This window comes from Onychostoma macrolepis, chromosome 07 (genome assembly GCF_012432095.1).
Source record: "Onychostoma macrolepis isolate SWU-2019 chromosome 07, ASM1243209v1, whole genome shotgun sequence".
NCBI lineage: Eukaryota > Metazoa > Chordata > Actinopteri > Cypriniformes > Cyprinidae > Onychostoma > Onychostoma macrolepis.
In genome coordinates this window covers 36750172-36770295 of record NC_081161.1, presented here as the reverse complement: position 1 = coordinate 36770295, position 20124 = coordinate 36750172, and the positions used below count along the sequence as shown (strand labels likewise).

At 37.6% G+C, this 20124-nt stretch overlaps 2 protein-coding genes across 12 annotated transcripts in view; both read left to right on the top strand.

Moving 5' to 3' along the window:
* The window catches only part of LOC131544923 (calpain-5-like), a 58295-nt gene extending 44908 nt beyond the window's left edge, over positions 1-13387 (top strand). For all 11 annotated transcript variants that reach the window (XM_058783454.1, XM_058783447.1, XM_058783455.1 and 8 more), the window contains 7 exons: positions 1052-1129; positions 1252-1714; positions 1916-2038; positions 3105-3301; positions 5053-5171; positions 10412-10548; positions 10675-13387. In XM_058783454.1, coding sequence (XP_058639437.1) covers positions 1052-1129; positions 1252-1714; positions 1916-2038; positions 3105-3301; positions 5053-5171; positions 10412-10548; positions 10675-10839 — 1282 coding nt within the window. In that variant the 3' untranslated portion in view covers positions 10840-13387. The remainder of the gene's footprint in view (positions 1-1051; positions 1130-1251; positions 1715-1915; positions 2039-3104; positions 3302-5052; positions 5172-10411; positions 10549-10674) is intronic.
* Positions 13388-14320: 933 nt separating this feature from the next.
* Positions 14321-16993, top strand: LOC131543862 (transmembrane protein 272-like). Its single transcript, XM_058781676.1, has 5 exons — positions 14321-14332; positions 14500-14562; positions 15248-15298; positions 15372-15578; positions 16746-16993. Exons 2-5 carry the CDS (start codon positions 14514-14516, stop codon positions 16991-16993), a joined length of 555 nt encoding a protein of 184 aa, XP_058637659.1. The 5' UTR covers positions 14321-14332; positions 14500-14513.
* The last annotated feature ends 3131 nt before the right edge of the window (positions 16994-20124 follow it).

Genomic DNA, 20124 nt, shown 5'->3' with positions numbered 1-20124 from the left:
GAGAGCTATAGTTGGATTATAATTTTCAGGAACTCAACCTCCTCTGTTGTGTGCTCTGGGTGGCAGGGTTTATGTAAATTTCAGGGTCTGTGATGTCACTAACACTCAAAAAGCGAATTGTGTAAAAAACAATTTCTCCCTTTGCATTGAACTTTGAGAGTTGCAAGTTTGCAGATGTTGTTTATGCTCAAAGTCATATTACACACTAACTAAAGTTAAAAGGTGAAATTGTAATCTATGACCCTTTTAAGATTCATAAGTCATTCAAGTTGGAAAACAAATTAAGAGCTAAAGTAATTGATCTTTCATGTGAGACTCTATACTTGAATCACCAACAGGTTCAGATATTTAGCATGGCAAAAATCGCATCAGCGATTCTCTCAGATCGCATCTTTGATAATTCACACTGTGTGATTGTCACTTGCATGAATGAGCACCGATTTGCCTCCGATTTTGGGGCATTTGTCGGCAATTTCGCAAAACCTGTCGGTGAGTGAAAATCGGGGCTAAAATCGTACAGTGTGAACTCGGCATAAGTGTAACCATCCCCTTAAGATTCTCTACTTGAATAGAGATGTTCCTGTAAGAAAATAATTCAAGGACTTGTGTTAAAGACCAGGCTAATAGCGTGTGGTATGTTAATGTGGTGTGTATGTTAATGTCCCTATTAATGAGACTTGGAGATTTGGCTTTATATTTGTATTGAGTACTTTGATTCAGGCGCAGGTCTTGTTCTCTGACACCAGCTCCAGTGGTGCAGTTGGTCAATGCGCAGTACTTAAAAGGCAGGACAATGGTGAGGTTGTGAGTTTGAGCCTCATGGGACATAGTTTTAAGATGAAAGAGACATTCTAGTAAGTAAAGAGCTCAAGATCTAATCTGAAAAAGCAGTGTAACATTGGTTGACCCTCTTCAATTGAGGTACAAAACCTGTAGTGTCTTCTTTGAGAGAGACTTTTTTCCAAATTTGATAATAGGGACAAAGTATGACGTGGAAAGTGTTTGAGATTTAATGCTTATAACATTGTGTTTACACTGGTTCCCTTTTCAGGTCTTCTCAGTGGCAGCAGCTAAGCCGCAGAGAACGGGAGAAGATGGGCCTTGTTGTCCAAGATGTTGGAGAGTTTTGGTAATGTAGATTAATGTAAATTTTCAGTGACATGAATGTGTATTTGGCAAAAAATTGAGTAGGCATAATTCTTTTGAGAAACATGTTTTAACCCAGTATTGTAAATTTCAAATTTTCCTTAGGATGGAGTTTGAGGACTTCTGCCGTTACTTCACAGACATGGTAGTTTGCAGGTTGGTGGAAAAATCCCTTCTCTGGCCACAGACCCACTGGAGGGAGGTGTGCTGCCAGGGCGCCTGGACCTATGCATCTGGGATCCAACCTCCTCCCTCATCTTCTTGTCATCTGAACATCAAGAACCAGAGGCCTTCAACAGGGCTTCAATGGTCCAAACAAAGGCCAGCTCAAAGACAAGACAAAAAGGAACAAAGACTGAGTGAAAGGCAGAAAGAGGGACAAATCCAAAGAGAAAAACAGAAAAAGAAAGAGAAAGTAGAAGTAAAATCAAAGCAAATTAAGGGAAGAAGAGAGCATGTGAAAAAACAGGCAGAAGGCATGGAGATTAGATGGGAGAGGCAAATTGACAGAAGAAGTCGATGTGGAGGATGTATCAATCACAGAGACACATTTCTATACAACCCACAGGTAAATCACTGTGGGAATTTCCAAACTAAAAATGATATTGTAGCATAAATTATATGGTTAGGTTTATGTTAAGGTTAGTTCAAAATCCTTTTAAAAAATTCAGCCTGAAACATATGTTTCTCTCTAGCTCTCTTAAACATATGTTCCCTAATTTTACATTCAGATGTTTGTCCTTCATTTCTCTCACTATCTCTTTCTTAGTTCCTTTTTGAACTGGTTGGAGATGGGGCAGAGGTGTTGATATGTTTGCAACAGGAGGACAGGAGGATGAAAAGGAGGGAGGGAAGTGGGGAGAACTTACCAATCGGCTTTGAGGTTCTAAGGGTAAGTGATTGACTAAATGTCATCTACATTTTTAGACATTGTCAGATTTTGATTGAGGCTGTTTAATTTATGTGGGCTGTGGGGGTGGTTTATTTATTTTTTTATTACAAGTTCTATGCAATCTATTCAATATCACACAAGCAACAGTGGTGTTGCTCCAAATATCAGGTGATATTTATGACTGTGAATATGATATTGTATTCATACAAGACTTAAATAAACAAAACGTAATATTGAGTCATTTAAATGTAAATATTTGGTGATCCTGAGGCCCCGTTTATACTAGTGCATTTTTGTTTTAAAATGCATAACTTTTGCTACAGTTATGCCTATCGTTTCGAGGTCGAAAACAAAGACTTTTGAAAACGCTGCAGACCCCGTTTTAGTTTGAAAACTCCGGGGTTGCGTTTCAGTGTAAACGGACTAAAACTGAGACTTTCGAAAACGATGGCGTGGCTGCCCACATTCGCTCTGAGTATCCTTTACGACCGTGTAAACCATAACATCATGCTTATTGTTGTACCCATAGATATGTATGGGTAGATTCCCCATTCGACCGCTCCAAGCACGCAGACGTGTCCGCCATCTAAATAATAGGGAATCTACCTATACATATCCATGGTTGTACCTTCATGAATGGTCATGTGACATGCGTTTTCGGTTGTGTAGTGTAGCCAGAGATCGTTTCTGAAACGCAGCGGAAAGGCCAGTGTAGACGAGGATCATTTTCAAAAATGCTGTTTTAAAACGAAAACGCAGTAGTGTAAACGGGGCCTGAGTCTGAATGAGTATTTTGGAATTAATTGCTTGAGTGATTAGTTCACTCACAAAGGTGGTCACTTTTCGTCAATGTATCCAGCACAGACTGACAGTCTGTAGCATGAAACACAAACGGACTGATACAAACAGTGAAAAGTCACAGTGCTGTTGGACTGTATCAGCATTCTTGGTTAACCCAGTCAGATTTGATCAGTGTACCTAATCATTAGATTCTAGCCTACATTTGCATTTATTTGGTCCTCATCAATGTTTCTTCTTTCTATCCCTCTATTTATCCTTCCTTCAGGTGGAGGTGAATCGTGTTTGTCGTGTACAGTGTTTATGTGAGCAGGCTGCTAGCTCTGTGTATATGGACTCCCGTAGTGTTACTCTGCGAGCGACTCTTGGTCCTGGACGCTACGCCATCCTCCCCACTACTTTCCAGCCTGGTGCCACTGGTCGGTTCCTTCTGCGTTTTTTCTCACACTCACATGTGCACCTCAGGTAGGCACAGAACATTAGGCTACTCTGCTCTGCTTTGCATTCAAATAAGCAACCAATTGAACAGTAATCAAAATGTAGATCTAGTTCTAGATACTGTAAGAATCCACCCGCCAGCCCAAAAAATGGAATCCAGCAGCCTGGTCGAAGGTTTAGTGTGTATTTGGTCTTTTACTTACGCATCTGAATTTATCAGGATTTAGTTTCCGTGTTCAATCTGACTCCAACTTCAAGTGATCATTAAATTTGGGCAATATTTCTAATAAAAAGCTGATCACAGATATCGATTATATCATAATTCAGATATTTGATTATTCTAGACATTCCATACTTTCAATTATTCGTTCATTAGGGACCCGAGTCTCACGCCCCGGGTTTTGCGTAGATCTCACGGTCACAATCTCGTTGGTCTGATTTTCATCAGAGGGTGCAGGGTTAACTAATACCTTTTAGTCGGTTGCCAACTGCTCACTCGTACAAAAAGTGTAATTTATTTAGTAATTTCAGAAGAGATCAGAATAAATCAAATATAACAATTTATTATTAGTCAGGTAAAATTGTGTCAGGCCAATTACATAATGAAACAATTAGAAGCCAATTTAGAAAGGATAATGCAATTGTGAATCGCATTGTAGCCGTGTGGCAACCCTGCTCCTGTAAATAGATACTGTAGCTATATGGGGAATAGCAAGTGATCCACGCAGGAGACAAACAAATTTAACATAGTCACACATGTAACAAGTTATCCTAATTGAACACAAGACACACAGTCTAAAATGCATAGCATCAACAACCTTTTACCTAAGTATTTTAAAGAATGCTTACAGCAAAGCAATCAGGTGTTTTAGAGAGTAAACTTAACTAGTCTATGTGCACATGTAGTAGCACAAACAACTATACAGTGTGCTCTATGGGCACAATGTGTTTAACACAATTACATTTTTGAATAAAAACAAAATGCATACCTGACAGCATAGAGACACACAGCAGTGAGAGTTCTGGTGCAAAGCTCCAGAGTCTCTCACACACAGTGTGGGGTTTTTTTGGCTACACAATCCCAAAGTAATGTTTTGTCACTTCCCTTATATACTCAGACCAAACAACAAATCAGTTGTAAAAACATAAAAGACCTTTTGGTTTTTAGGTTCCCGTGCTCCAGAGTCGCACCTGGCTGGAGATAGATAAACATTCTCAGAGACCCCTAAAGGGGGACACACCCCTCAGCAGCAGAACACAATTCTACAAAATTTTCAATCATTATCACAAGTGACTACTGTGAAATTGAGACCAGTTTACCAATCGCACGGAGACCTTTAGAATGATACCAAACACGAAAGTGTTATGATTATGAATTCTGAAGATACAGTAAATGCATGATATAAGTATAGTAACTTGAGTTCTTGCCACTCCTAAGTCAGCTTTTGGTGACCTGGGCCATCTGCCCAGGAAGGAAGGAGGGGGCTTAAGGGTGGCTGAAAGGACAGTTGTTTCTTCTAGATCTTCCTGTCAGATTAGAAAGTTTATTGTTTTGTTGGCATTTATTGTTTTTTTGGCTTCATGAGGAATTAATTTCATAAGGAAATAATTTCACTCCTTACAATACTTACAGTTGAATGCAGTTATTTTTAGTGTTGAATGTTTACTAAGGTGACTGATTTAAATGATTAGGAAGTGTCTTCAAAATTCAACCTGTTTTTTCTTTTCTTTTTTTCTTTTTGTTTTCTCCTCTTCTTCACTTTATCTACCGTCTTCAGGGAGCTGAAGGAAGAGCTACCTGCTCCTTCATTGTGGCATTGTTGTTTTCCTGAGCCCAGCGCTGTAACGACAGTCCATCTGCTCAAAGCCTCTGGCCTTAGCCATCCCAAACAAACAGGTTAAAACTCACCACTAAACTTTATTGTAATACTTAAATGACCAGCAAGCATGGCTATGCTCTTGTTAACCTTTACATTCAATTGGTGAAAGAAAGGTGTTAGTGTAACCCCCCTGGGTTCTACTCGCACCTGCTCCGAACAGGTCTTGAACCCGGGTCTCCGGCATGGGATGCAGGGGCACTAACAAGGAGGCTAAAGACTGCAGCCACTAGTGTCAGTTGCTAGTGCGCCTCTTGAGATCAGGAGAGTGAGGTTTACCTGCACAGCACCTACCTACTGGCCTCCGTTACACTAGCAGTTCAGATTTTCAAAGTTTTGGGTATAAAAATCATAGGGGTAGCTCCATAAAGTACAACAAAGCACATGTATGTCATTTGTAGCGGCTACTCTGTCATTACCAAATGCCTCTGAGAGGCTAAAACAGGAACTTAATGCATTTGCGACGCAACAATAAAATATCGGTGAGGCAAAATTTCTCTTCGTTGTCCTTCTTTATTGCACAGACACAGAATGATATTTCTTGATGGTATAAAGTTTTATTACATTGAATTGTGTTGGTCAACAAAGAATACATCATCCCAGCTCACCCCCTCTCCCTAGCCTCTCTAATTGCACAGGTGATTGATATTCCCATTCTTGCAAAACCCTGTGACCCTCCACCACGATCACATGGCATAAGCAAAACACTTTCATGTCTACAACATCATTTATAAGTATCACTGTGCTTAATATTCAAAGTTTCATTAATAGGAAAGTCACCCAAAAATATAAATGCTGTCATCATTTACTCACCCTAAAGTTTTTCCAAACCCATAGAATAGAAAAAAATACTATGGAATTCAATGTCTACCATCAAATGTTTGCTCACTCACTTTCATCAAAACCTTCTTTTGTGCTCAACTGAAGAAAGAAATTTATACAGGTTTGGAACAACTTTAGGGTGAGTAAATGATGACAGTATTTTCATTTTTGGGTGAACTGTCCCTCTAGTGTTAGGGGACACATTACAAGTAAAGTACTTTTTTTCTAGTAACTAGTAACAAGCCAGTGTGTTCATAATTAAGATAATACATTAAAATAATAAGATAAGATAAGACACGCCAATTTTCAATATCAAGCAGCAAAACGAACTGTTTTGTACAGCTAAAAATAGCTGGTCGCGGATGAGACCGGAAGCTAGACCCATAGAATTTACAAATGACTGCGCCCATTTTTACAGCAAGAAAAAGGTGGATAGCCTTCATGTTGCCCTTGTTTTTTGTTGTGTGTTGTCCCTGTAATCTGCTGCTGGTGAGTTCATGTTTCTGTCTGGTCAAGTCAAGTCAAGTCTGTTCATGCCAAGTCAAGTCTTTGTTTGTATTTTGGGATTACTTTTAAAGGGGTCATCGGATGCAAAACTCACTTTTACATGTTGTTTGAACATAAGTGTGTGTTGGCAGTGTGTGTACACAACCATCCTATAATGATAAAAATCCACCCAGTGGTATTCTTTTTAATCTTTATAAGTAATGTCCCCTTTTTCAAATCAAGCCATTCTCAGCTTCTTGTCGGTGTGACATCACACCGACCAAGGCCGCTCCCACGATAGTTGATTGACATCTTACCTTAGACCCGCCCTAAATGAGCTGAGTGAGCTGTAAACAGTCCGACTGCCATTGTGTTGACTCTGGAGCAGGGGAAGACAAGAATGGCTCCTAAGCGATTGAGGTGTTCTGTTGTTGGATGTAATAATGAACATAGCAGTCGTCATTTAATATTTAGCATAGATTTTTCATGTCCCGCCACGTAAAACGTAAACACGTCCGACATTTTTGCAGAAAACATGCTGAACATCTTTGCAGAAACAAGCTTGTGTAATTGCGAAGTGCAAGTCAAGTGGAAAAAAAACAATATACTGCTAGTACATATCTCTTTGTGTTTTGAAAGTAGCGGCGACAAAAAAATAAATAAATAAAAAAATAAATAAAAGCAAAGTAGCGGAGACGCAGCACGGAATAAAGCCGTACATTCAAGGTTCCTGCGTTTCTGCCGCTGCCTTACAAGACGAAATATAATACTACAGCGCAACCGCGACGGTAAGACAACATCTGTATTGCAAACTGTATTGCTGTTTGTCATGAATCCGGCCTATGAACTTCCGGTCACTTACCACCAGAGGTCACTCACTCACCACATTGACTCTTGCACTACACTAATTGTTGCACGTCACCCCCAGACTACATTCCCCAGCAGCCATTTCACTAATCACACGCTCACACCTGAGACTGATCACACAGCTGATTCCCATTACACCCCTTACATGGACTTCCTCAGTCAGATCGCCGAGTATTATATAGCGTATATCACTCTTCTAGCGATAGCTACTCTACGGAGCCCACTTAGTTGTCATAGTCTTGCCTGGCCTGTTTTCTCGTGTTTTGTTTCTAGCCCGTGTTTCCTGGATTTACCCTTGCCCTGACGTTCGGACTCTGTTTGCACCTCGCTTGGACTATTGCTCGTGTACCTGGATTATCTCTCTGCCTTGATCTGTTGGATATTGTTCGCCGATCGAAGACCCACGCTTGCCCTAGGTTTACTCTTTGTCTTGCCTGTGATGTACCTGTTTGTCATTGTTTAACCATTGCCTTTTGTGACCACGTCTTGGAATAAAGCTTGCAAATGGATCTGCATGTCTCACGTCTCGTTCGCCCCGTAACACTGTTACTGTTGTTTTTAGCGTAGGCATAACAACGCAACAGCATTACCATAGAAACCAATGCACATTCAGTAAAAATCAAAGACGCACAAATCGGATATGAACAGTTGCGATATGCTGTGTGGACAGTCAGTTATTCAAATCAGATTCCATTCGGATATGCACAAAACCTCACTTGGTCTGACAGTCTGAACAAGGCTTTACTCCCGACATCTGAGCCACTGAAAACGCAGTGGATTAACATTACTTTCATTTTTGAAGGGAATGCGTCAATCCCGATCTACAAACCCGATTCCAAAAAAGTTGGGACACTGTACAAATTGTGAATAAAAACAGAATGCAATGATGTGGAAGTTTCAAATTTCAATATTTTATTCAGAATACAACATAGATGACATATCAAATGTTTAAACTGAGAAAATGTATCATTTTAAGGGAAAAATAGGTTGATTTTAAATTTCATGGCATCAACACATCTCAAAAAAGTTGGGACAAGGCCATGTTTACCACTGTGTGGCATCCCCTCTTCTTTTTATAACAGTCTGCAAACGTCTGGGGACTGAGTAGACAAGTTGCTCAAGTTTAGGAATAGGAATGTTGTCCCATTCTTGTCTAATACAGGCTTTTAGTTGCTCAACTGTCTTAGGTCTTCTTTGTCGCATCTTCCTCTTTATGATGCGCCAAATGTTTTCTATGGGTGAAAGATCTGGACTGCAGGCTGGCCATTTCAGTACCCGGATCCTTCTACGCAGCCATGATGTTGTAATTGATGCAGTATGTGGTCTGGCATTGTCATGTTGGAAAATGCAAGGTCTTCCCTGAAAGAGACAACATCTGGATGGGAGCGTATGTTGTTCTAGAACTTCGATATACCTTTCAGCATTGATGGTGCCTTTCCAGATGTGTAAGCTGCCCATGCCACACGCACTCATGCAACCCCATACCATCAGAGATGCAGGCTTCTGAACTGAGCGCTGATAACAACTTGGGTTGTCCTTGTCCTCTTTAGTCCGGATGACACGGCGTCCCAGTTTTCCAAAAAGAACTTCAAATTTTGATTCGTCTGACCACAGAACAGTTTTCCACTTTACCACAGTCCATTTTAAATGAGCCTTGGCCCAGAGAAAACGCCTGCGCTTCTGGATCATGTTTAGATATGGCTTCTTTTTTGACCTATAGAGTTTTAGCCGGCAACGGCGGATGGCACGGTGGATTGTGTTCACCGACAATGTTTTCTGGAAGTATTCCTTAGCCCATGTTGTGATTTCCATTACAGTAGCATTCCTGTATGTGATGCAGTGCCGTCTAAGGGCCCAAAGATCACGGGCATCCAGTATGGTTTTCCGGCCTTGACCCTTAGGCACAGAGATTGTTCCAGATTCTCTGAATCTTTGGATGATATTATGCACTGTAGATGATAACTTCAAACTCTTTGCAATTTTTCTCTGAGAAATTCCTTTCTGATATTGCTCCACTATTTTTTGCCGCAGCATTGGGGGAATTGGTGATCCTCTTCCCATCTTGACTTCTGAGAGACACTGCCACTCTGAGAGGCTCTTTTTATACCCAATCATGTTGCCAATTGACCTAATAAGTTGCAAATTGGTCCTCCAGCTGTTCCTTATATGTACATTTAACTTTTCCGGCCTCTTATTGCTACCTGTCCCAACTTTTTTGGAATGTGTAGCTCTCATGAAATCCAAAATGAGCCAATATTTGGCATGACATTTCAAAATGTCTCGCTTTCAACATTTGATATGTTATCTATATTCTATTGTGAATAAAATATAAGTTTATGAGATTTGTAAATTATTGCATTCCTTTTTTATTCACAATTTGTACAGTGTCCCAACTTTTGTGGAATCGGGTTTGTACATAAATGCGTCTATGTTCGCACGAACCATTCATGATCCAGCTTCACCTACAGCAGAATTGAGTATAAGGGTTTTTTATGCATCTTTGCAAATCAACTTTTCTAATAATGTGCTAGTTAGCAACTTTCGTGGCTAAATGCGGCTAAAGTAAACATTACGGCTTGTCAGCCCACAGAAGACAGGAGCGGGGTCAGCAGAGCTCATTAGCATTTAAAGGCAAATGCAACAGAATGGCTCGTTCTAAAAAGGGCTGATTTTGACAAGGTAAAAAGGGTGTTTTTTAAACTACCACTGAGAAATTTTAACCAAAGTATGTCATAGACTACTCATTAAGACCCTAAAGAATCATATCAACTTGTGGAAAATGGGTATCTGATGATCCCTATAAATAAAACTGTACATGGGTTCTTAAACTTGCCTTCAGTGGACTCCATTACAGTAACACATTACTTTCCATAAAAAGTAACCAAGTAACGTAACTAAGTAACTTTTTTAGGAAGTAACACAATATTGTAATGCATTACTTTTAAAAGTAACTTTCCCCCGACACTGCTTGTAAGTGACAGCTTTGGATCAGTCCTGCTTTCACTGTTAGCAGACAAGTATTTTATTTGTTTCAGCTGATTATGCCTTTAATTTTCATCTTTCCTTCTGTATGTGTATATATCAGCTCCTGATGTATATGCTGTCATCCGTTGCGAGGAAGACTCTGTGAGGACTAAAATTGTCAAAAAAGATGGAAGTCCTGAATTCAACACCAAGGCCATCTTTTATAGCAGGAACCCAAAGTCCAAAATATCCATTGAGGTTAGAGGCTACTGCACTGTATTTTGTGAAGGCTGACTTTTGGCACTGTTTCTTTTTTATAAATGAACTAATGAAAAAAGTTGTGCTGATGTTTTTTTATTATTATTTGTATTTGTGTTTGCGCAGCTGTGGAAAAGAGGTTTGCTGTTGGACACGTTCCTGGGAGGAGCACGAATTCAGACAGGAGGACATGAACGCTGTCAAAACAGAGTGATTGATTTACAGGGTGGCCAATCGCGAGGCTGTGTTTTTATAGAGACTTCCTCCAGCCAGTGCCTGACAGATCTGTGACTTACTCAAGGTAATGACTGATGATGTATCATCAATGGACTGAACATCAGAAACAGCTACATTTCTGCCATACTTCAGCATAGAACGACAAACTTCTGGAGCAACCTGGGGTTATGTGCTTTGCTCAAGGGCACAGTGGTGATGGATTAATGAATTATATCTGCTATTCATTTTGATGCTTTGACTCAGTGTTAATGGTTGGTACTGATACCTCGGGAAGTCTTTAAGGGCTATGCTAAAATTTTAACTTAAATTCTACAAAACATATCTTTTTCAAATAAACACATAAACTGCCAAAACAAATCTTAGGCTGATGATACACGGGGCAACTTTTTGGGAAATGTTGCCGTCAACAGGCAACCAGGTGAGGCACAAAGCCCACGACTGATCTAAAATATCCAAATAGAAATTTGTTACCCCTTCTCAATGGGAAAGTGCCCAAGCAAATTTGCTCAAAAAAAAGTTTCCTGGCAAAATTGCTCAAAAAGTTTCCCTGTGTATCATCAGCCTTAGAGTTTAATATTGATCAGAAGAGTAATAAACATTTCAGTCTTTTTTACATCTGTAGTGTTCTTAAACACACACACAAAAATGAAAACGAAGCAACAAATGAGCACAGCAAAAAAAAAAAAAATCATTTGATTTTTATAATCTATATTTTATTAATTAAAATAAAAACGATTTACTTAAAGAATGAAAAGAGAGTGAAAATTATTTCAAAGCACCTGTCAGATCTAACCTGAGATTTTTTCCACTGTGTCTTCCTGTAGGAGAACAGGAATATAAAATGTAAACAGGGTTTTTTTCCCTTCTGATTTTCATCTCAGGGACATTGGGCCTCATTTATCAATCTAACGTAGAAACAAGCGCAGATCCGTGCGCACAAATAAATTTACGACAGAGTTCACATGTGATTCATGAAACATTTGTATGTTGCCAATCTCATCGTACGAATGATCGCATGTTGATAAATCATTTGAATATCACGCCCTTAAAAACACTCCAGTTTTGAAGCCTTGCCACCCGGCCAAAAAGAGGAAGTAATCTCATGAAAGAGAAATTGAACTTACTCCAAAAACACCCGTTAACCTCGAAACTGCAAACAATTAGGCAACATTAATTTATATAATTTATATGTATATTAAAATACTGGTAAATATAAACTAATATTTTAAATTTGACGGTTTTCAGAACAGAACAAGAATGAAAAATAAGTAGTTATAAAATTAGGCCTATATTAAACTATAAAATAAAACAAATAAGGCTATAGTGGCAAACAGCATACAAATGTCAAGCAAAACTCATACCACAAGAATCCAGATGTTTCCATTTTTGCCATATTTGTGACATTTGGTTGCTTAACTATTATTCATTATGTAGCCTAAACAAGGCTTTATACTTCACTCATGTTCTAATATCCGTATAAAATCCTTCACATGCACAAAAATGTTTCTTTGGGCTCTGCACGCTGATTTTACAGTGGACCTTTTAAAATAAACAGTGTAACTTTTATGTTTAGTTGACTGCATTTTAGTTTGATGATAAATGGCTGAAATGTCTGGCAACGCTAGAACTAATGTTTGTGTGTGCGTGAGGCGCCTGTGCGATCAGATGGATTAAATCAAATAAAGATATAAAGAAAAGAAATAAAATGCATTAAGAGTGTCACAAAAACTATCGTAACCTATACTTGTTGCACAGTTTGTTTTCCTTTTGTTAATCTGTTAATTATATTATAGCCTATTATATATTTTGTGTGGTGCTATTTATTTCATTCCTTTTATAGTCTTAATTTCAGTTTTTCTCCGTTCACAGAATTTTTTGTCGTACGTTTGTTTCGTAAATGAGGCCCAATAACTCCATCCTACTGAATTCATTGCAGCATAATGCATTTTTGTAATGTTGTTTGCACACAGCAAGGACTGGTTTATCTTGAAATGTTACTGTTTTGAAAGCTTCTGAAAACAAGTGCACAAAACTTTTCATGGCTGTTTTTGATCCAGTAATGTGTCAGGTAAAGACTTTCCAGAACCGGACATTAACACACAGGTGAAGATGGTTTTACTGTATACCAGTCAACATAGTCAACTCACATAGTCAACAGAATGCAAAACTCTACATTTCAGTATGTGACCTTTAATAAATGCAAAATGAATGCTTCTTTTGGAAACAGGTCATGCGTTTCCCTGAGTTGTAATATTATTTGCTTTGCGTAGACATCATGGATCTAAAGCAAATGTGGAATTATGTGAGATATCCTCCAGTATCTAAAGCATCTTGCTATGTATTGTGTAAACCAGGGACTTTTACACTTTCATTTTACAGTTAGTGAACATAACTGTATATTTGCTCAAAAGTAACCTTTTGGCTGTTTCTGTCTGTGATGGTTATTACCATTGCTCACATTACAATAGTTGTGTTGCAGTGCATCTGAAAGTGACTGTAACGAGTCCAGTTGAGATGAACCCATGTGCAGTTTATTTAAGGCAGTGCTGGAAAATAATGGTGGCCACACAAAATATTGACACTTTGGGCCAAATTTGGACATTTGCGGTTTTAAACAGTAATGTGTGTATATATATATATATATATATATATATATATATATATATATATATATATATATATATATATATATATATATATAAACTATAATATATATATATATATATATATATATATATATATATATATATATATATATATATATATATAAACTATATATATATATATATATATATATATATATATTATAGTTTATCATAATTAATTTAAATAGAGATTTTCTAATATTTTTAATTTAATATTTGTTTTTGTATCTGTACTTGTATTCGTGGATTTTCAAAAACAATTAACTAAAAAGCAGCCTTGCTATGATCACCAGTAAAGCATTATTACTGTTAGCTTGTTTTGTCTCATTCTGTAGGCCATCTTCATGGATCTTAATAAGGGTTCTTGATGGTTTTGTGTGATAAACTCAACTAAACTGAAAAAAGTGTTTGTGTTTTTTTAAACGTTTTTTAAAATATCTTTGTAACAGTTTTGCAAGTAAATTTGTTATTACAAGGATTCTTGATGTTGTTATTGTGAAATGCTAATTATGAAAATGACTGTACTTGTCATATCTGCTAGTCAAAAATGTGCACAAAAAAACAAGAATTTTCATCATCTAGCTTTTATTTATTTGAACAAAACAAAACCTTGTTTTATCAAGAATGCAAAGTTTTCCACTGTGTCTTCCAACAGGAGTTCATGAATGCAAATATAGGGGATTTTGTTCTGAAGAATAATAACTCCAGCCTATTAAATTCATTGCAGCATAATGCATGTTTGTGATATTGTTCACAGCAAGAACTGGTTTATCTTGAAATGCTATGGTCATGAGGGGAGTGACATAGCCTTCTATAAAAGTGAACGCACAACCCATGAAGAACCATTTCAGGCTGTTTCTGATCCCTTGGTGTGTAAAGATTTTCCAGGACCAGAACTACAGGTAAGCATGTTTGTGCAGATTAACATATAGGAACGCAATTTTACTCTGATATATCTATAAGAATATTATTATTCACAGATTTACATAGTAGAATCCAATGCAGTTACAAAATCAGTTCATGATGAAGTTACATTTCCCTGGGTTGTGACGTTGTATGCTTTGCATAGGTACCATCGCTCCAATGCAAATATGGAATTACATGAAATCTCCAATAACTATAACTTGCCTTGGTATGGGAGTTTTACACCTTAAACGGATAGTTCACCCAAAAATGAAAATTTGTCATAAATTATTCACCCTAATGTCGTTCCAAACCCGTAAGATCTCCGCTCATCTTCGGAACACAAATTAAGATATTTTTGATGAATTCTGAGAGCTCTCTGACTTTCCCATAGACAGCAATGCAATTACCACAATCAACACACAGAAACGTAGCAAGGACATCGGTAAAATAGTCCATGTGACATCAAGGGATCAACTGTAATTTTACAAAGCTACGAGATCACTTTTTGTACGCAAAGAAAACAAAAATAATGACTTTATTCAATAATGCATCTCCTCCGTGTCACCCTAGCGCCATTACAAAAAGTAATCTTGTAGCTTTCTAAATTACGGTTGAACCCTTGATGTCACATGGACTGTTTTACCGATGTCCTTGCTACGTTTCTGTGTGTTGATTGTGGTAATTACATTGCTGTCTATTGGAAAGTCAGAGAGCTCTCAGAATTAATAAAAAATATCTTAATTTGTGTTCCGAAGATGAACAGAGGATTTACGGGTTTGGAACGACATGAGAGTGAGTAATTAATGACAGAGTTTTCATTTTTGGGTGAACTATCCCTATAACCATTGTTACTTTTGTACTTAATGAACAAAGTATATTGCCTCAATTTTTTTGACTGATTTGTATTTCAGTTATTTCAAAACTGCTATTATTGGCTCTTCCCATTGCTCAGATTGCAATAGGTGAGTTACAGTGAATATTCCTCTGCTTTTAGATTCCATTATTTAAGTTCTCTTATGTTGCCTACCATCACAGGTGCAGTATATCTGCAAGACTGTCCCCAGCAGTACTATATCCCAGTGTATGTGCTGGTTTGTGGAGTGTTTAGTGTATTTCTGGACTTGCTGTCTTGTCTGCCCTGCGCCAGGGAGGCAAAGGAGGGAGGTCACACCATGCTCCACCGTACCTGCAATGCGTGGAATTCTCTAGTTTCTACCTTCTTGTTGTGTTGGATGATCTGTGGTAAGATACAATGGTGTATGTGGGAGGAAGAGGTCATTTAATGTGTTCATAGGTCTCTGACAGCTTCTGTGCATCGTTCAGTTAATCCATTACAAAGTCACTTGCCAAACAAACAGCAGATTTTCATTTTGGAAAGCTTAGAATTCTAAATTGTGAATGGAAAGCACTGTCAACATGTTTTTGTGTGTGGGTCGGCCTGAAATTTGGGTGTGAATATGAACTTTTATGTCTGTTTAATATGGAACTAGAAAAACAACATTTCACAGATTTCATTTTGAACTTTAGAATCTGAATTTTAGAGGGGGAGGGGGTAATTTTGTTCATTTGAAACATTTAAAAATGCCCTATTTTATGCTATTTCATAATTTGAATTTTTGAACAGCAGACTTTAACAATTAATAAAAATTAACGTCACTTTTAATTAAAGTAAATACAAATTAAATGTTTTTATGACAAAGTCAAGAGACTTTTATTAATTTAGCACTTTATTAGAGATATTTCAAAGCTGCTTCACAGTGTTAAAGGGATAGTTCACCCAAAAAAGAAAATTCTGTCATTAATTACTCACCCTCATGTCGTTCCGAACACGTAAGACCTTCGTTTATCTTCTGAACACAAATTAAGATATTTTGATGAAATCCGGGAGCTTTCTGACCCTGCATAGACAGCAACACAACTGACACATTTAAGACCAAGAAAGGTAGTAAATACATTGTTAAAATAGTCTGTGACATTAGTCACAGCTATGTCACAAGCTATGAGAATACTTTTTGTGTGCAAAGAAAACAAAAATAATGAGTTCATTCAACTCTCTTTATTTGTTCTCTTCTGCGTCAATCTTTGACTTTCGTTCATGAGAGTACCACAACACATTCTTGTGGTGCTGCTGACACAGGAACTAGCATTCAGTTGCATTGCTGTCTATGCAGGGTCAGAAAATGCTCAAATTTCTTCAAAAATATCTTAATTTGTCTTCCGAAGATGAACAAAGGTCTTGCGGGTTTGGAACGACATGAGGGTAAGTAATTAATGACAGAATTTTTGGGTGAACAGTCTCTTTAAAAAGGGAAGTAAGAGAATCAGTGATGCCAACTTCATCAAATAATTATCTGAGATAAATTCGATTTCTGAAATAAATTGTTTCATTTATTTATTTTTTATTTATAGGCAGTGTGTGGATTTACTCTATTTATCCTCCTAACTACAACCAAACTGTGACTGGAGAACCCTACTGCAATAAGACTCTCTACCTGTTTGCATTCTGGACCACCACACTGGCATACATTGCGTTAGGTCTAGCGCTGTTGTCTGGGTGCTGTGTTTGTATCTGTGCTTGCATTTGTTGCGCCTCATCTGGGGTGGAGGCGCAACATGAAAGAGTACGAGGAGATGGAGGAGTTTTGGAAAACGAATGAACAGTTTTAATGAGAACAATGGTTTAAACAGAACAATTGGGGGTATTTTAGCTTCAGGAGCCGACAATTCCAAAATAAACAAAAAGCCAAATAATTTTTATACCTCTAAATTCCCTAGTTCACAAAATAAAATAAAATTAAATACAAATTATTTCCCTAATTCCCTTTCCAAAAATAATCAATAAACAAGGTTTGCGATAAAAATGGCTCCCTACCTCCCCAGAATACTATTATCTACAATATTTACAACAGTAAGCGAACAGGTCCAAACAGGGGCAATCCAGAATCAAAGTCAAACTAACAAACAACAATTCATCACCAAATTCATGTAAAAAATATTGTTTAAAACTAATATTTAATTGTCTTTAAAGGGCACCTATTATGCAAAATCCACTTTTACATGGTGTTTGGACATAAATGTGTGTTGGCAGTGTGTGAACACAACCACCCTACAATGATAAAAATCCACCACTCCTCATTTTTTAATCCCCTTTAAAGGAACACACCACCATTTTTCCATATTCCACTATGCTCTTGCCTCAACTTAGACGAGTTGATACCTCTCCAGTCTCAGTGCGAGCACTCAATGGCTGTAGTGCGCGGAGCCACTATGCTAGCTTTTAGCTTAGCACCATTCATTCCTTAGGATCCAAACAGGGATGAATTTAGAAGCCACATGTACGGCTAAACACCGGTTCTCTCGCTCTCAGTTATGTTGCTTCTACCGGCTGTTTATTGCTGTAGATATGTAATGCAGAGAGAAGTATACGGGACGCCCTCTTCTGGAGATGGGGTGGGAATATGCAGCTCATTTGCATTTAAAGTGATACACTACAAATCAGCTCTTTTTTAGACACACCCCAAAAATGACATTTTCAGCTGTTTATAATAAATGATCTGTTGGGTATTTTGGGCTGATACTTCACAGACACATTCTGGGGATACCCAAGGTCAATATTACATCTTGTAAAAAGGGGCATAATAGGTGTCCTTTAAAACATTTAGTAGCATTTTGAGCATTGAAAGTAAAGAGAACTGATGTTATTGTCTGTCTCTCTCTCTCTCAGGGGCGTAAATTTCATCTGACAGCAAGGGGGGACAATAAACGTAAAATTTCTCAAGAGCAATTTTTGAAGGGGACACAAATAATACAGCCAAAATTGTACTTGTAAGGATAGATGTGTGTACATAGCATTGAGACTGTGTTTAAATATGGTTCACCACGCCCTCATAATATAATTATTATTTTGCGTCATCCGTAGTATTTTAGGATTCGTCTGAAACCTAGTATGTCTCTTTCGCATTAATTCGACTGCATTAAACCCACTAATCTGCCACTTAACATCATATTGAGCAAACCCAACAGGTAGGTCTACAATATTAGCCTAATATCAGTTCACACACAGGCTTATCGCCGTGTTAGTTGTAGTGGGTGACAAGCTACGGCATTAAGCTTGTTAACCTTATAATCGCTCATAGAAAATACATCGGATGTCATAATTTTTTTTGTCATGACTAATTTATTAATGATCCAGCATCATCTGTATTAAAGAGAAAGAATCATTTCACCCGATGTTTAAAGAGAATAAAACAGCCTTGACAGCCTACTTACACATAACTAACTTGCTCTCTCCTGCCGGACTCGTGTGTGTGTGTGTGTGTGTGTGTGTGTGTGTGTGTATGGGTAAAGAAGGAAAGCAGGCAGTGGACCAAACCACTGTGAGGAAAGAGAGGGGGGAATCAAAACATTTCTGAACTTAAAAGTTTTTTTGCGTTTATTTTGTTTTACTAATCACACAATTATTTATGTATATGTCCATTATATTATTTTCAATACACAGAGTCGCTTGTAATGATATTTTTAGGGGGGGACAAGCCTCAGATAGGGGGGGTCCTGTCCCCCCCGTCCCCCCGGGATTTACGCCTATGCTCTCTCTCTCTCTCTCTCCCTCTCTTTGGTTAACAATGAAAATGAAATCTTAATAATAAAATCAAATCAAATAATACTGTTTTGAAAAAGAATATTCTTTGAGCTACATAAGACATCATCTATAAAAGACACTATATTTTAGCCACCCACTCAGTGTTTGTTATTCTGTTCAATTGCACATAAATAAATAAATAAGAGCAGAGACAGAGTGGTTAAGAAAACATTACAGTTGGTTACATCCAGTAGGCTATAGAGGACTAAGAAAAACGTGTGCATTGCAGTTTTGGTTGGACAATTAGGACCCATGTGCAGAGCTTTATTTTGCATAAATGAATCCAGTCACTTTTGTCAACTTGAAATAGTAGACATTATCAAACCAGACTTTTGTCAGCTGGAATTAAAAGACATTATCAAACCAAAAAACAAAGGGACATAATTGCTCAGAACTGCATTACAAACCAAAAATACTCTAGCAGCTTTTTTAAACAACTGAACGGAGAACGAATATCAAGCGAACTTAGTGATGTACAAAAAAAAACTGTTCAGAATACAATGATACAGTGACCTCTGGCGTTCAGGCAGTGACATGATGGCCTCCATTGCTACACACGAGGAGGATTAAACGGTCCAATTTTGCTACACATTTATTGTAGAAAGTAGAAAATAAAATGTTATTGACCATGTTAATGTAATAAATACATAATGATTTAATGATGTAGCAGAAGGAAATGGGTGTCTACATTTGAACATAAATTCACTGATAAAACATGTTAACCAAAGATTACAATTTAAATCTGTAAAATACAATTCATTAAATTTCTGATATTTTATAATTAATATGATATAACAGAGCCCCTTTTCCCCCAATAGATGCCACAATACAGTACAATACAGTACAATACAATAAGAAAATTAAAATTACAATACGAGACGAGTTCACTGTTCATCACTCTGATGATTTCTTGTCAGATATTGTTTCTTAAATGTAATTACAATATAAGACATGAGTTCACTGTTCATCATTATGATAATTTCGTGTTGCCAGATTTTTTTTTTTTTTTAGCATTGGGGGGGGGGAAAGCACTTCAGCTGAACTTGTTAACAGTCATGCTTGATTTTCAGTGTCATTTTCTTCAACAAGCAATGGCCTTTGGCTGTAGAAGCAACATGGTCAAGTGGTGTAACTGGATTGTGTCAATTG